The sequence below is a fragment of the Scyliorhinus torazame genome, chromosome 6 (genome assembly GCF_047496885.1).
Source record: "Scyliorhinus torazame isolate Kashiwa2021f chromosome 6, sScyTor2.1, whole genome shotgun sequence".
Lineage (NCBI taxonomy): Eukaryota > Metazoa > Chordata > Chondrichthyes > Carcharhiniformes > Scyliorhinidae > Scyliorhinus > Scyliorhinus torazame.
This window is the reverse complement of record NC_092712.1, coordinates 226,973,165-226,990,997: the sequence shown is the minus strand read 5'-3', so window position 1 is coordinate 226,990,997 and position 17,833 is coordinate 226,973,165. Positions and strand designations below refer to the sequence as shown.

At 45.5% G+C, this 17,833-nt stretch overlaps 2 protein-coding genes across 2 annotated transcripts in view; one reads left to right on the top strand and one right to left on the bottom strand.

Annotated features, from left to right (window-relative positions):
* nsun2 (NOP2/Sun RNA methyltransferase 2) overlaps positions 1 to 9,700 on the bottom strand; it is a 62,596-nt gene extending 52,896 nt beyond the window's left edge. Inside the window, exons 1-2 of the mRNA XM_072509485.1 lie at positions 9,314 to 9,700; positions 5,488 to 5,645 (exon numbers count right to left, since the gene is read on the bottom strand). Coding sequence (XP_072365586.1) covers positions 5,488 to 5,645; positions 9,314 to 9,376 — 221 coding nt within the window. The 5' untranslated portion in view covers positions 9,377 to 9,700. The remainder of the gene's footprint in view (positions 1 to 5,487; positions 5,646 to 9,313) is intronic.
* srd5a1 (steroid-5-alpha-reductase, alpha polypeptide 1 (3-oxo-5 alpha-steroid delta 4-dehydrogenase alpha 1)) overlaps positions 8,913 to 17,833 on the top strand; it is a 62,724-nt gene continuing 53,803 nt past the window's right edge. The window contains exons 1-2 of the mRNA XM_072509487.1: positions 8,913 to 9,247; positions 12,606 to 12,749. The gene's annotated coding sequence lies outside the window, so the exon portion shown is untranslated. The remainder of the gene's footprint in view (positions 9,248 to 12,605; positions 12,750 to 17,833) is intronic.

Here is a 17,833-nt window from a genome sequence, read left to right as displayed (position 1 = left end):
GAAAAAGCAAAGGCGTGGTAAGCATTTCTGGAGCAGATGGGACAGAGAGGATCGGTGGTGGTGGTGGTGACCCCCCCCTTCGTCTATTGTACTTTTGGATCAGGAATATGTCAAGTTTAATAAGAACGAGTCTGTCTCACTCTCCATGCCATGGGAAGCCCTTAAGGTGGCTATTTGGGGGGTGGGGGGGTGGGAAGAGAGAGAGAGAAGAGAGAAGAGAGAAGAGAGAAGAGAGAAGGAGGGAGAGAGAGAGAGAATAATCTCCGAAAAGGCAGATATGGACAGAACAGCGAGGGTTGAGCGGCAGAAGCTGGTGGATTCTATCCTGGAGGTGGACCATCGGTACTCGTTTGGCCCTACCCCAGAGATGCTGGCGAGAAGGAAGAAACTGCAGATACAGTCTGAACTGCTGTCAACAAAAGATGGTAAGTGAGGGGGGTATTCTATGAATATGGGGAAAGAGTCAGTTCTCTTTTTCCCCCATCAGCTGAGGCGACAAGCGGCTTCCCGGGAGGTCATAGATTAAAGATACGAGTGGCAGTTTGGCTTCTGCCCGGGGCAAAGTCAACGTTACGTTCGAGTCATTCTATAAGAATCTTTGTAGATCAGCTACACAGAGAAGAGATCGGACATGGTCAAATTTTTAGATGGCTTGCCCATCCCATTGGTGAAGAGAGAGGAGGGAAGGCCCCTTTACGTCCCAAGGAGGTATTCAAAGGTACTGGATGAATGCAAATGGGTAAAGCCCCCAGCCCTGATGGGTTCCCCATCGAGTTCTACAAAAGGTTTGAGAGGTCAGTTGACTCAATTAATATTGGACATGTTCAATGAGTCTTGGTCTTGGGGTTTATTGCCCCCTCCACTTGCACAGGCTTCTATCTCTCTTATCCTGAAGAAGGACAAGGACCCCACGGAATGTGGAGGAAATCGCTTTTGAACGCAGACGCCAAAGTGTTGAGTCCTGTCTCACAGAAGAGATTGCGGAAGACCAGACAGCTTTTGTCAAGGGTCGGCAATATACAACGGGTACTTGAGTAGCGTTCTTTCCCCCTCTCCTGTGCCCGAGCTAGAGGTGATTGTATCCATGGATAGCCGAGAAAGCATTTGATAGGATGGATATCTTTTGAGATTCTTGCGAGGTTTAGTTTGGGGCAAAAGTTATTTTTGTGGGTTTGATTATTGTATAACTCCCCCATGGCTAGTGTCGGCACTAGCGCCTTGAGCTCGGAGTATTTTTTGTTGAACGTGGGTGTCGATTGTCTATGCTTTTGTTTGCCTTCGCAATTGAATCATTGGCATAACGTTGAGATCTTCCCATAAGTGGAAGGGAATAAGGTGAAGAGGGAGGGAACATCGGGTGTCTTTATATGCAGACGACCTGCTCCTTTATATTAGGGATACAATCTCCACTAAGGATGAGATAATGAATTTCCTTGGAGCTTTGGCTCTTTTTCTGGGTCTAAGTTGAATCTGGATAAGAGTGAATGTTTTCCTGTCAACCCCCCGCGGAGGGGAACAAACATGGGGGTGTTACCTATTTGCCTCGCCAGATCTAGCTTTCATTATCTGGATATCCAGGTGGCCATGATTGGGCCTCACTTTATGAATTGAACTCTGCTAGTCTGGTGCTGCCACCTGGGTTGGCCAGTTCCCGACTTTAAAATGGAGATCCCCAAAGAATGCAGGGAAATGCAGTCAAGCCAGGAAAACAAGCAGGTGCAAACTTGCAGAAACCCAGACAGCACCGAAACTACCAACCATCTGCATATTAATGAGCAATCCCCTGGAACAACTGGAAACATTTAAGGTAAACAAGGCCAAGCCAGACTCCTCGGTGCCAGCAGGAGCCAAGACAAAGGAAGGCCAACGGACACTTAGGAACTACCCAGCGATCAGGGAACAGCTCCAGTATTGAAGAAATCGATCCAAGTGATCAGAACTTAGTCTAGTCACTTGGAACCAGATACGGGGTCCGCCCAAAAGGGCGTGAAGCCCCTGGGGACTATAAAGTAGAGTCCCCAAGTTCAATTCATCCTTCTTGGCAGTGTCACTCAGCAGCTCGAAACAACCCTTGACAGTGACCTGCCTAGCTGCTACATCAACCAAGTAAGTCTCCAATCAACGCAAGCTACGAGATAGGCGCTCCTATACCAGTCTATACCAGCTTTGAATCCTGCAGACTCAGAATCGAATGAAAGGCCATTTGTTCCCCTGACCTGGTGGGCCAGTTCCGAAGCTAAGTATAGGCCTTTTAGTGTTAGAGATAGTCTAGTAAGTAGAGTTTTATGCATGAGTAGTGATTGACTGTGTATAATAAATGTGTTTTGATTTGAATCTTACTAACTGGTGTATTGAGTTATTGATCAGCACTTGAACCTCGTGGTGGTATCATAAAGATACCTGGCGACTCTAGAGCAAAGGTTACAGAAACAGAGCAAATTAAGTAAAGACACAACAAGCAACATTGAAGAGCCAACCAAACGTTAGCAACATTGGTGAGTGGGGATAAATCGGACTTTCAAAAGTTGGATAACCGCCCCCTGTCCGAGGTGGGCAGGGTCCAGACTAGTAAAACGAATGACCTGCCAAGGTTTTTATTTATTTTTCAATGTTTCCCCAAGTCCTTTTTTGTTAGGGTTAACAAGTTGGTGTCCTCCTTTATTTGGGCGGGCAAGACCCCAAGGATCCGTAGGGTGTTTCTCCAGACAGAGACACAGTTGGGGGGTTTAGTGTTACCCAATTCGTTATTCTATTATTGGGCAGCCAATATTGAGGTGGTGTTGGGGTGGGTTAGTGATCCGATTTTCATATGGAGACATTTGGAGGAGTGTTTTTGTAAGGGTTCTAGCTTGGGTGCCTTGGTAACTGCCTCATTTCCATTCTCTCCTGCAAGGTTTTCTTTGAATCCGGTGGTGGTGTCCACCATGAGGATATGGAAGCAATTTAGACATTTTAAGCTGAGCTCCATGCCGTTGTTGGACCCTATTTGTGATAACCATCGTTTTCTGCCATTGAGTTTAGACTCGACGTTTAGGTCGTGGGAGGGGAAGCAGCTCGAGAGGTTTGGGGACTTGTTCGTGGAGGAATGATTTGCTAGTTTTGAGGAGCTATTGGTAAAGTAATTGAACTTGCAAAAGTGGGATACTTTTTACAAAGTTCCAATACTTCCCGATTCGTAACTTTTTGCGAAAATCTCCCTTCTATCCCTTCTCACCACTATCCTGTCTAATGAGGAGGATTCTGTCTTTAGCCAGGTGGGATTGGGATCCAGTTTAAGGTGGTACATTTCCTGAGTGGTTTCTTTTCAGGGGTGGAGGACAAAGAGTGTGCGCTGCTCTCAGGGGCAGGGGGGGCGGGGCCTAAATCACATTCATATGTTTTGGTTGTGTGCCCAAGTTGTAGAGGTTTTGGGTCTCTTTAACACCATGTCGGTAATTCTTAACGTCGAACGCCTTGACTTTAGTGGCCATTTTCAGGGTATTGGACTCACCAGTCCTGCAGATGGGAGTGAAGGCAGATCTTCTCACCTTTGCCTCATTAATAGCCCGGAGACGAGTTCTGCTTGTGCCTCTGCCTGGTTGGGTGACTTCATGGAGAAGGTCAAATAAACCGTCTGGGGGTTCTCTCTGAGATGGCAGCTATTCCTTTCCTTTTTTAAGGAGTTAGTCACCGTCAGTTGTTCGGGGGGCGGGGGGGTTAGTTTATTTTAAACAGTTGGAAGGGTAGTTTTTTTTTGGATGTGCGCTATACCATTGGTTCTGTTTTATTGGGCGGCATGATAACACAGTAATTAGCACTGTTGCTTCACAGCGCCATGGTCACAGGTTTGATTCCCTGCTTGGGTCACTGTCTGTGCGGCATCTACATGTTCTCCCTGTGTCTGCGTGGGTTTCCTCCCATCAGTCCGGGTTTCCTCCCATAAGTCCCGAAAGACATGCTGTTTGGTAATTTGGACATTCTGAATCCTTCCTCTGTGTCCCCGAACAGGCACCAGAATGTGGCGACTGTGGGCTTTTCACAGTAACTTCATTGCAGCCTACTTGTGGCAATAAAAAAAATTATTTTTTCCCCCCAATTAAGGGGCAATTTAGCGTGGCCAATCCACCTAGCCTGCATATTTTTGGGTCGTGGGTGTGAGACCCATGCAAACACGCTCAGAATGTGCAAACTCCACATGGACTGTGGCCCAGAGCCGGGATCGAACCCGGGTCCTCGGTGCCGTGAGGCAGCAGTGCTAACCACTGCACCACCATGGTTGTGTTTCTTTTATATTGTAACTTAGAACATTTGTTTTTATATGGTTATATTGTTAGAAATGAAAACTCCTGATCAATAATGCTTTTTCTATTTTAGCATGCCAAAAGCTGACCTATAATAAGACAGCGACAACACACAAACTCCAATGTACAGTAATACTTTGACACAGTAGTTGTTAACAGTGGGGTATTAATCTAAGATATGAGGGATGCAGTCTGCTTGGAGTGGGGTGGGGTTTGTACAGCTATCGTAACAAAACACTTTGTGGGATCTTGCCATGCATTAATTGACCAGTGCATTTGTCCAGGCAACAACCAGAACCGTGTTTCAAAAGTCATTCTCTAACCTATTGGGTAATACAGGGGACATAGAAGTCACTATAAAAATACAACTTCTTCCTTTTCTTTACCACTGGTCCATTTGGTGGGATTTTGCCATGATTGGGGAACAAGAACACTCACCATTAGTTACATTTACACTCACTTACGGGCTTTACGTGGATTTTTGCAATATGACTGCAGCAATCAGAAATCCCAAATGGTCCAGCCAGATTCCGATGCTTGTGTGAACAGGGCAAGCAACAGTGTTAATTAATCAGAATGAAGATAGTGGAGTCTCAAACTGAGGAGTATAATTACAAGTTAAAATAGTTAATTCAATGTCAAAATCATGTACGGAATGCAAAATCATGGGAAAGAAGGGATGGAGAGAGATGTTTAGAGACAAAAAGCAAACGCTTTTAAAAGTGTTCTCTGTGATTTTAAATCACACATGTAAAAAATCTGAAAGAATGAGAGTTCACAATTTTAAAGGAAAATTTCAGTACCAGAGATTGTTTGTATCATAGATGTTTGTATCATCGAATTTACAGTGCAGAAAGAGACTATTCAGCCCATCGAGTCTGCACCGGCACTTGGAAAGAGCACCCTTGGAATGAAGGCAATTATAAATGTGCTTAAACTTTAATGAATAAGCTGTAAAAAATTCTGCTATTTGATGTGCATACACACACCCTACACGCGTTTGAATACCCAGTTGTTCAGCAATGCACTGTTGGAATGAAGCTTCTCGAGAGGCACGGCAACTCAAGCAGAAACTCAGCAAATTCCTGATTTCCACAGCTAATTGTGCATTTGCATACACTGGAAATTGCCAAGTGATTTACTACTTAGTCTCCCCATTTGTCTACCACAAAAGTTCAGCCCACTAATCCAGTTCTCGCTCAGATACCTTTTATATCCAGTTATCCGAATAGTAGCTGGTAATGGTTCTCTCATGGTTGCCATAAACTGGTCCCATTCACCCTCGGGAACAATCTTCAGTTCTTGGTAATATTCTTCATAAAGTTTGTTTTCTTTAACAATCTCCTGATAACCAGCTCCCCAACCCTATAAACGAAGAAGAAAATATAGATATTTAACCGTTAAAGTGCTGCTGCAATTTTTACCACAGCATGGTTTAAGTCAACTCCTCTGCATGACACCTTATATTACAGACTGAAAAAAGCATACATCTGGTAAAAGCTTTGCTCTTCGTGTCATCCTTTTGCACATGTACAGGAAGCATTTACAATAGGGTTGTCCTAACTACAACCTCCAAGTCTTGGCGATCTGGTCCATAAAACCCTGGCAATATAAAAGCTAAATAAACACTTGCTGGAAATCTAACATTTTCTGTATTTGTTCCAGGCACTTCTACTCTGTTGTGCAGATACTTATTGGACTACTTGCTGATCTGCCTTTGGGAATCAGAAAGGATTGTTGCTTCATTGCAGGATAACTCCTAAATGCACAACACCACAATCAATCAGCAACAAGAAGAGGGATTTAATCTAAAAGCAGCCTCTGGTTTGCGACGGGAGAAGCATAGAACAACCAGCTAAAGTTAAGGAGTTAGTTACAGAAGTTCATGTTACTGACCTAGTATTTCACAGGCCTGAACTAATGATCCAGATGCAAGTTCAAATTGAAACACAGTTGATGTATTGAAATTCAGTGAATTCATTTTGTAGACCTGAATAGGTACCATTAACAGTGACCGTGAAGCTACCAGATTGTTTTAAGAACCCGCGTTCATGGATATCCCATCAGTGAAATCTGCATCCCTGTGCAATCTGGGCCGACATCCAGATTCTCACCAACGCAGTTGACTGCTCTCCAAAATGGCCACTCAGCTGTGTCTAAACTGCTACAAGAAAACTATAATCATAAAACTGACAGACTACCCAACATCAATCTTGGCACTGGATTCAGACACGACAAAGGCAAACCCTGTCCAGTCAACTCTGCAAAATGCTTTTTCAATAGCCTTGTCAAAATTCAAATTGGGATCCAAAGACTATTCAAACAACAGCCCGATGACCATGCTCACATCTTTCAGCAACATCCCAAACTCGTTCAGCAACATCCCTGGGTGCATCCTGCCCCACCAGCAGGAAAAATCTATCAGAGATAGCACACAATGGATACAGTCACCAGGTATCACCACAGAGTCCTCAACATTGACTCTGGATCTTGGTCTCATGGTATCAGGTCAACCACGAGCAAGGAAAGCTCCTGCTGGTACCAACTATCACCCTTCCGCTGATACCAACTACCACCCTCCCACAGCTGAAGACTCAGTATTCCATGATGAAGTCATTTGGAAGAAGTGCCGAGATGAGCAGGGGCTCACAGAAGGACATAGATGGGGTAGATAGGAAGAAACTGTTCCCCTTAATAGAGGGGTCAAAACTCAGGGGGGATAGCTTTACGGTAAGGAGATGATTTAGAGGGATTTTGAGGAAAATATTTTTTACCCAGAGGATCACGGGAATCTAGAACTCACTGCCTGAAAGGGTGGAGGCGGCGGGAAACCTCAACATTGAAGAAGCATTTAGATGAGCATTTGAAATGCCATAGCGCAGGCCAACTGTTAGAAAATGGGATTGGAATAGATAGATGCTTGAGGGTCAGCACAGGCACTATGGACCAAAGGGCCTCTTGCTGTGCTGTAAAACTCTGACTCAAGATGCACTTCAAAGGGGAAGGGCAGGTGTCTTCATGTCCATCATTAAGGATGACTCAAATACATTACTAACCAGGATAATCACTCAGTGTCAGATCTCACCTCAACCTTCGTCCAATTATGAAAAGGGCTAAATTTCAGATACGAGTCACAAATAATCACTCCTAATCTCACGACAGCATTTAACCGACTGTAGCATCAAGGCACCCAAATAAAATTTCAGTGAATAGGAATAGAGGGAAAATTCACAGACTTGAGCTTGTCATTGATTCAGGTTAATCATCTCAGACCCAGATTATCACTAAACAAGTTCCTCAGGTCAGTGTCCTAAGACGAAACATCTTCAGCTTCTTCACCCGTAAGGTCAGAAGTGGGGATCTTCACAGTGTTCAGTTCCCTTCACAATTCCTCAGAGAATAAAACAGTCCATATGCAGCAAGACCTGGATAAAATGTAAAAGGTTGAGAAGGCAGGGCCTTCATCAATAACCTCAGCCAGTACGGGAATTGAACCCGCACTGCTGCCATTGCTCCACATCATGAACCAGCCGTCCAGCCAACTGAGCTAACTGTTTCCTGCACCTACACAATAACTGCAGCAGTTCAAGGCCGCAGCTCACCACCTCCTGTAATTTTGTACACCTCGATGAAGTCTGCCCTCAGCCTTCTCTGGTCTGAGGAAAACATCCACAGTCTAGCCAGTCTCTCTTCATGGCTGCAATGCTTCAGTCCAGCAACATCGACAAACTTACTAATCATACCCCAACCATCTTCAGCAGTACTGATCATACCCAGCAAATTCACATCTAATGTACACAAACAGCAAGAGGCCCAGCACCAATCCCTGCAGTACACCATTGGACTCCCAGTCACAGAAACAACGTTTGACCATTACCCTCGGTCTCCTGCTGCTAAGACAATTTTGGATCCAATTTGCCTTGGATCCCATGGACTCTTAACTTCTTGAACAGTCTCCCATGCAAGACCGTGTTAAAAGCCTTACGAAAGTCCATGTAGACTACTTCAACTGCACCGATGTACCATCAATGGCCACGAGAAGAGATTGGTGAAACAATTGAGGCTTTAGCGCACAAGATGTTGAGCCTCATGCAGCTGGAACCAGAACGGGAGCAGCGCAAGAGAGCATACACTTTTATACAGCGCCTGCTGGGAGGAGCCAGCAGGCGCTGGGATTACTGTGGTACCTGTAATACAGTGGCAGTACCGTAATATGCATAGTGTGTTACCAGTGGTGTTTACCACATGCACTAAATGCAATGACTACAAAAGTAGGTCCGAGGCTGGGCACTCTGCAAAAAGTGACTCTGTTCTTGATTCCATCCCCCAAAACCTCTCTCCCCATCTCCAAGGCACAAGTCAGGATGATAGTGGAATACTCTCCACTTGCCTGGATGAATGCAACTCAAATAAGACCAAAGATGCTCAACCCCATCCAAGCCAAAGCAGCCACCACCATTTGCATAAGGAGAAAACAATTCGGACCAGTATTCTTATTTCCCCATTTTACTGCGTTGGCATCCCATCTATCACCCTAAACATTCACACCCTCCACCACCAGTGCACAGTTGCAGCAACGTGTACCATGCACAAGATGCAATGCAGCAACTTGCCAAGGCTTTGTGGACAGCACCTCCCAAACCCACAACACCCACCACCTGGAAGTGCCACGGCCAAATGGGCCCACGTGGCACACAACCACCACCTTGACTGGGAAATATATGACTGCCACAGTTAAAAACCCTGTAACTTTCAAACAAACGCTGTGCTATCCACCACATGGAATGCATCGGTTGGAGAAAGCGGCTCACTCAGCCGACGGGGCCTTGCGCACGGCCTGTGAAGGAGTGAAAAGTTCAAACACAAAATGTTGGGTTAATTCGCGTGGCCTTTCTGGGCGGCAATGTCGGACATTGTACAAGACGGGTTTGAAATACGTGCGCGCTCGAACAAAAGCTGGACTCCAGGTACTTTATAAAAAACTGGAGGTTCACTTATATACATATATGCTAATTAAAGGGCGCGGTACCTACAGGTTTATTGCCGGTGTTTACATTCCTGTCTCGATTTCTGGGTCTGTTCTTTCGTCTCCCCATGGTGCAGAGGACGGAGAGAAAGCGAGAAAGGGCGATTCTGGGCGCGGGTGTAACGTTGAAGGAGAACAGGCCTGAACACGGCACCGGGCTGGAGTGCAGAGCAGAGGGCGCAAAGCTGAGGAAAGCCCCGGTTGTGGGAGGGGAGCGAGACCTCGTTCACTCAGTCGCCACTCGGCAGCCGCTTTGCTGCTACTTGTGACACGCGCCACAACAACAAAATGTAGCAAAATAAAAGATACTGTCGCAACCGCTACTTCACATCCCGCAGCCTCCCCAGCGCATCCGCCAAACTTAACTCTTCACATGCGGTGCACAGAGTCACTGGCAAATAGCGTGGGCAACCCCTGTGTAAGCCCAAAATTTTTAACTTCATTATGTGCCTGTTGGTAATCAGTAGCAGTTACCTTCAGTCATTTTGCATTAGGTGGGATGGGGGAATATTTTATTTGTAATTTTTAATTACACTAAATTCCATGTATACAGCTCTATGGATTAGAGCCTGGGATCCAGTAAAACGTGGCCGCTTTCAAAATGATAGCAATATTTCTTAGTCGGGGCATTAGAAATTGGGTTTTGTAGTGCTGAGAGCTCATAGGTTATCATAGACTTTACAGTGCAGAAGGAGGCCATTCGGCCCATCGAGTCTGCACCGGCTCCTGGAAAGAGCACCCTACCCAAGGTCAACACCTCCACCCTGTCCCCATAACCCAATAACCCGTCCCCCAACACTAAGGGCAATTTTGGACACTAAGGGCAATTTATCATGGCCAATCCACCTAACCTGCACATCTTTGGACTGTGGAGGAAACCGGAGCACCCGGAGGAAACCCACGCACACATGGGGAGGATGTGCAGACTCCGCACAGACAGTGACCCAAGCTGGAATCGAACCTGGGACCCTGGAGCTGTGAAGCAATTGTGCTATCCACAATGCTACCGTGCTGCCCTTATTTTTCTTTAGGGAAAGAGAAGACATTTGGCAGCTCCGAAAGGACACTTTGGAGGTTTAATCCTGTTGAATTTGTCGGCTGTTGTTGGCAAATAAATACAACCTTTTTGTATAAATGTAGTGCACCCAATTATTTTTTCCCAACTGGTGGCAATTTAGCATGGCCAATCCACCTACCGTGCACATCTTTGGGTTGTGGGGGCGAAACCCACACAAACACGTGGAGAATGCACAAATTCCACATGGACAGTGACCCAGAGCTGGGATCAACCCTGGGACCTTGGTGTCGTGAGGCAGCAATGCTAACCACTGCCACCATGCTGTTTATTATTATAGCTGTTTATTATTGATACTTGCGTCAGGTTCTGAGTTGCCAAGGACAAAACTTCTGCTAACCAGCCTATTTACATCTGTAGCTCAGCAGAGATACATCAAAACAATTGCATTTACATTGAACTTTTCATGAATATCAGACATCTCAAAGACAATGAAGCACTTTTGAAGTGTAGTCAGTGTTGCAATTTGGGAAACACCGCAAAACCCCCACAATCAGCAATGTGATAATGACCAGATCTTTTAAAAAATCACTAATGTGTTGTGGGCATCGCTGGCTAGTCAAACATTTATTGCCCATCCTAATTGTCCTTGAACCGCTGCAGTCCATGTGGTGTCGGTAGACCTACAGTGTTGTTGGGAAGAGAGTTCCAGAATTTTAACCCGGTGACAGTGAAGGAACAGCGAAATAGTTCCAATTCAGGACGGTGATTGCCTTGGAGGGGAATTTCCAGGTGGTGGTGTTCCCATATACCTGCTGTCCTTATCCCTCTAGCTGGTTGTGGATTTCCAAGGTACTGTCTATGTAGCCTTGGTGAGTTCCTGCAGTACATCTTGTAGATGGTACATATGGCTGCCACTGTGCGTCGGTGGTGGAGGGAGTGAATGTTTGTGGATGGGGTACCTATCAAGCGGGCTGCTTTGTCCTGGATGGTGTCAAGCTTCTTGAATGTTGTTAGAGCTGTACTCATCCACGCAAGTGGAGAGTATTTCCTCACACTCCTGACTTGTGTCTTGTAGATGATGGACAGGCTTTGAAGAATCAGGAAGTGAGCTACTCGCTGCAGGATTCCTAGCCTGTGACCTGCTCTTGTAGCCACAATACTTTTTAAAAAATAAATTTAGAGTACCCAATTATTTTTTTCCAATTAAGGGGCACGTTAGCGTGGATAATTCACCTACCCTGCACATCTTTACGTTGTGGGGGTGAAACCCATGCAGACACGAGGAGAATGTGCAAAATCCACACAGACAGTGACCCAGGCCAGGATTCAAAACCGGTTCCTCAGTGCTGTAGGCAGCAGTGCTAACCACTGTGTCACCGTGCCGCCCCGTAGCAACAATATTTATACAGCTAGTCTAGTTCAGTTTCTGATTAATTTTAATCCCCAAGATGTTGTTGGTGGGTGATTCAATGATGGTAAAGCCATTGACTGTCAAGGGGCAATAGCTAGATTCTCTTTGTGGACATGGTCACTGTCTGGAATTTGTGTAGGGCGAATGCTATTTGCCACTTATCAGCTCAAGCCTGTTGTCCAGGTCTTGCTGCATTTGGACATGGACCGTTTCAGTTTCTGAGGAGCCGCGAATGGTGCTGAACATTGTGCAATCATCAGCAAACATCCCTGTTTCTGACCTAATGATGGAGGAAGGTATTGATAAAGCAGTAGATGATGTTTGGGCCTAGGACACTACTGTGAGGAGCTCCTGCAGTGATGTCTTGGAACTCAGATGATTAATCTCCAACTACCACAACCATCTTCCTTCCTGGGAGGTATGGCTGTAACCAGCAGAGAGTCCCTCCAGGCACCAACTCCCCGGACCCCCCACCTCGATTCTCATTGGCTTCAATTTTGTTAGGGCCCCTTGATGTTATTGAATTGTGCCTTGATGTCAGGGCAGTAACTCTCTCCTCATCTCTGGTATTCAGCTCTTTTGTCCATGTTTGAATGAAGGCTGTAATTAGGCCAGGAGCTGACTGATCTTGGCGGAATACACACTGAGCATTGTTTAGCAGGTTAGTGCTGAGTAAATGTTGCTTGATAACGTTGATGACCCCTTCCAACACTTTACTGATGATTGAGAGTAGACAAATGTGGGGGATAATTGCCCGGGTTTGTTTAGTCCTGCTTTTTGTGTACAGGGTATACTTGGGCAGAGTAGATGGCAGTATTGTATCTATACTGGAAAATCTGTTAATAATCATTGAAATATTGACTACCCAAGCAGGCAGATGAACCTCAATTCAACATCCAAAAGAAATTACCTCTAATTGTGCAGCACTCCCTCAGTACTGCACTGAAGCATCAGCATTGAACTCTGTATTCAACCCTGCACTGGGACTTGGATCGAGAACCTTGTGACTCAGAGGTGAGAGTGCAACCAGCTAAGTGATGGCTGATACATGTTACATATTTTAGAGAACTGCTCTGTTGTAGTTGCCTGATTCGCCATATGTTATTTCTATAAAATAAATTAGACCTTGGTTTGGAAATGTGAAAAGGCCTTTTTTCTACACAACTTTTTTTATTCAGTTCTCTGCCTGAAGGCAGATCTGCCATGAGCTCCACCACGGATGGAGCAAGGAAGTAGGTCCTAAATCCACCCCAACCAGAATGGAGATCATACTTTGTGCTGCTGGCACCAATCTGATTCACACCAGCAAACCAGCCAGCTGGAGCCATGGATAGTGATGGTAAAGCCTCCAAAACCTTTCCATCACTGGCTGGTCAGGAATTCTCCCACTCTTACCACCTGCCGTTGACGAATGTTGGAAGGATTTACAAGTTGATACCTTTTTTGACCTCATTCTGAACATGGCCATCACGTTTTGGAGTGGGACTGAACATACACTTTCTGGCTCAGCGGCAGGGACCTCCCATCCACTGCACCACGGAACATTTTTTTGATACAGAATGCATCTTAATTCAGGCTTAGCCAATTAATGTATGCACCTCCCAATCTCTGTTAGTTCCTCCATCCCTCCAACATTTTTGCGGACTTTGCATTCCTCCAAATTCTGGCTTCTTTTACATCCTCAATTTTCTTTGCCCTGTGTTTGGCAGCCCTATGTTTTAGCTGCATAAAATTACCTCACCCGCTCATATTCCCTGGAACACACTCCTTGACTCACCTTTTGGACATTTGTCCTAATATCTCCTTATGTAGCTAGGTCTCAAATTTTGGCTGATTATGTTTCTGTGATATGGTGATTTGTAACATTTACTATGTTTGGGGTGCTATATAAATGTAAATTTCTGTTACTTTTGGTGATTGAGACAACCTGTGCTCTTTGAATGCTTGCTCCCATTAGGGCAACTCCATGAAGGTAGCTGTTTGTCCCACAATCGGTTTCTTTCTTTTTTTAAATACTGAGCATAATAGAAATCTCACAATACCAAGTGGATAATTAAAACAGGTTCAAAATTGGAGCCTGGCACATAACATAGTGCAGAAGTATGCTTACTAGGCATACTGACCAATTTAAGGTACTAGGCATACTGACCAATTTAAGGTACAAAGCATTTGGCATCAACCTATCAATATTCAGATCAGATTCCATAAAAGAGGCCCTTCCTTTCATGTTTTTGGTCCTACTGTTGAAATTCCTTCAAGTATAGTCCTAGAGTTTCCTCATGGCTAGTCTCACTCCGACCGCTGCCATAACCAACCATGTGTGTATCTGACAAAGGTATGATGTTGGAGCAGAATGAGATACAAGGAAATCCCGAACCATTTCTTGAAATGGAAGACGGAGAATGACTGTGAACCTTTCAACAGGAGACTGACAGGTTGCAATGTAGAGCCTCAAGCCAGAGAGACATGTATGATGGTGGGGCTGTGGAGTGCGAAAAAGATTCCAGACAAGCAGCTGTCAAGAGAGCAGTAAGAGTACCTAAGCATGGGCTGGGCTGTGTGATAGTAACAATACTGAGGTTATCAGCAGTATAAGCTGGACAACAGCCTCCAGATTCTCCACAATTAGATGCAGAAATCAGGAAGTTGTTGTGTTATGTACTCTGGGATAACACAGGCTGCAGCTTTGGGTAAAAGATACTCCAGACTTTGAAGTAAGTTCAATGTGATTTTGTTGAACCATTAGCACAGTTCTCTATGAGTTCGACTCTCCTGCTAATCTTGCTATAGTAACTCAGTCTAACTAACCAGTCTGCTCTAAGCCACGTGGTGGGTGTGATGCTTCTGATCTGCCCCTGTCCGACTCTCTAAGTGTCGTCTGTGAAAAGAGACAGAGCATGTGTGCCCTGTCCTTATATATGGGTTGTGTAATGCCCCCTTGTGGTAGTGTCACCTCTGGGTGTCTTGACTGCCCATTGGTCGTGTCCTATTCTATGTGTTCATTAGCTGTATGTCTGCATGTCATGACGTCTGTGGTGCTCCCTCTAGTGTTTACTAAGTTGTAGTGTATTTACATTAACCCCTTGTGTATTTACAGTGATGCATATCACCACATCCCCCTTTTTTCGTGTTACATATTTTCTGTACGGTGTTAAAGAAAAATTGAACAAAAACAGGTAAATAAGTGATGACATGTACAATTTATGATGACTGTGATGACTACAAGATCAAAGAATAGTTGTGATGACATTGAGGATTATACAATACCAAATAATAGTTATGAGTCCAAGTTCATGAATTTACATGGTCGAGTGGCTTTCTTGTGCTGTTATGGAAGTGTCGATGTTGATGTTGTCATTCCCTTGTGAACGCCGTCAGTGTCCTGGTGTTTACGTAACCAAGAAGTCATCAGGAGGTGTTCAAATGGTCAAATCACTTCATTGTCTGAAGTGGACTCTTTTTTTGTGCTTGTGGTAGCAATTCTTGATTACATCTTTCCTGAAAGCTGGTTTGCTTGTCCGTAGTGTAGCAAACATGAATTGGTAAGATGCGTTGACATGTCATGATATGTTTGCACTCCTGCCAATGTTCTGAGCTGAGCAGTAACATTGTCCTTCATGGGCAGAGTTGTACCATGTCGTACCAGTTGTTGTCATTGTTGTTATTGACATGCTTGTTGTCGTGTTTGTTGCCTCTGGTACGCTTCTTGTTGTTGGCTTTGTTGCTGATTTTGTAGGTTTTGTTGTTGTGCTTGTTGCACTCAATGACCACACCGAGTGGAGAATTTGAGTCCTTCACAAAGTTACTTGTGTCAGTGTCCTTTGTGGCATCTGCTGTTGCATTGAGCGTGCCGTCTCTGATTCCTCGGCGCTCCCCGTCTGGAGTCATGTCCGGTTCACTTGAATCATCTTTGGTTTGTCAATGCTCCCCGTCTGGAGTCCTTTCTGGTTCACCTGAGTCACCTTTGATTTCTTGATGCTCCCCGTCTGGAGTCATTTCAGGTTCTTGTGGAGCGGCTCGAGTAGATGAGGTTTGAATTAACGTGGTGTCACTGGAGTCACTTGATTGTCGAGTGCCTCTGTACATACTACCTGAGATCTGTCAGTCTCACTGAGATGTCGCACATATTGTATGGGAATTGTGAAGCCTTTGTCACTGGTCACACATACAGTGTGTAGACCTTCAGTGTCTTCTTGTCGGTTAGATGAGCTGGGTAGACTGTCCGAGTCTTCTTCTGGTGGCTCCAATAATCTGGGTAGACTGTCATAGTCTTTTTGTTGTTCACATGAGCCTGGTAGACTCGCATCGTCTGCTGCTGGTTGCTCAAATAAGGTTGCTGGACCTTCATGGTCTCTTTATGCAAGGACTGCGCTCTGGAGTCTTGCGTTGCTTCAATCGTGGAGTCTGTCAACGAACTCGCTGTGGAGGCTTGTATCACTCTCTCTGTGGAATCTGGCATCGGTCCCTGTGTGGAGTCATGCAGTGGTCTCGCTGTGGAGTCGATCTGTGCGCTCTCAATGGAGTCATGCAGTGGTCTCGCTGTGGAGTCTTTCTGTGTTCTCTGTGTGGAGATGTGCAGTGGTCTCGCTGTGGAGTCTGTCATCGCTTTCTGTGCGGAATTGGGGACTCTTCGTGGTGTGTGGACCACTCTCTGTGTGGAGTTGGGGATTCATCGTGGTGCGTGGACCACTCTCTTGACGTCAGGCAGCTCTCTGTGGGCTTGTACCATTCTCTGTCTCTTGGCGTCAGGCCGCAGCAGAATCCTGTACTCATGGGTTGGGATGTCGTCTATGCTGGGCTGAGGATCCTCAAATCCGAAGAACTCGTCCGTGACTGTTTCGGATGCTTCAATGTACAACACATCTCGTTGCGGTTCGGATTTGGTACTGTGGTCGCCACGTCCAATGATGAAATCATCGTCTGAGTCGTAGTCTTCAAGGACTAAATCATCTCTTAGGGCAGTGCTAACTGCTTGTTGCAGGGTTCTGCAGAGGTTACTTTCAGCTACTGGTTGGAGTTCAGGCATTGTGCTGTTGTTCCAGGTGAAAGAATTGTGTTTTCTGGCTTGAAATTTTTTTTCCACTATTTTTGGACATTTCCCCTTTAGGTGGGCGTGGTCCAGGGTCTCTGACGTCATGACGCTTGTGACGTAGAGCGTAGGAATGGATTGCGCATGCGCAGATTGCTTCACTGTGCGCTCTTTTCACAACTGCGCATGCGCGGCGACTCCTTGCGAAGATGGCTGCCAATCAAAATTGCCGTTTGCTACTGTTGCAAGCCTACCTTTGCCTCGTGGTGAGTATAGGTGCCAGTTTTGCCGATTTCTGTTGTGTTCACCTCGCAGTAGTTTTCAAACTTGTCCAGGACTGTCTGGAAGTCTCTCTTGTCCTGCCTTTTGGAATACTTGAAGGAGTTGAAGATTTCTGTTGCACTTTCACCCGCAATGGTGAGTAGAAGATCTATCTTCTCAGCATTAGCCACGCCATCTAGGTCGGATGCTATCATGTAAATCTCAAATCTCTGCTTGAATGCACGGCAGTTGGCACTGAGATTGCCGTGGTGTCTGTGCTGCTGAGGAACCGGAATCTCGATCATCTTACCTGGGTGCTGTTGCTGGTAGTCACGGATCTGGTGAGTTGAACTATATAGATTCAACAGGCACTACTGGTACCATGTTGTATTATGTACTCGGGGATAACACAGGCTGCAACTCAATGCAGCTTTGAGTAAAAGATATTCCAGACTTTAAAGTAAGTTCAATGTGATTTATTGAACCATTAGCACAGTTCTCTATGAGTTCGACTCTCCTGCTAATCTTGCTATCGTAACTCAGTCTAACTATCCAGTCTGCTCTAAGCCACGTGGTGGGTGTGATGCTTCTGATCTGCCCCTGTCCTACTCTCTAAGTGTCGCCTGTGGAAAGAGACAGAGCATGTGTTCCCTGTCCATATATATGGGTTGTGTAATGCCCCCTTGTGGTAGTGTCACCTCTGGGTGTCTTGACTGCCCATTGGTCGTGTCCTATTCTGTGTGTTCATTAGCTGTATGTCTGCATGTCATGACGTCTGTGGTGCTCCCTCTAGTGTTTACTTAGTCGT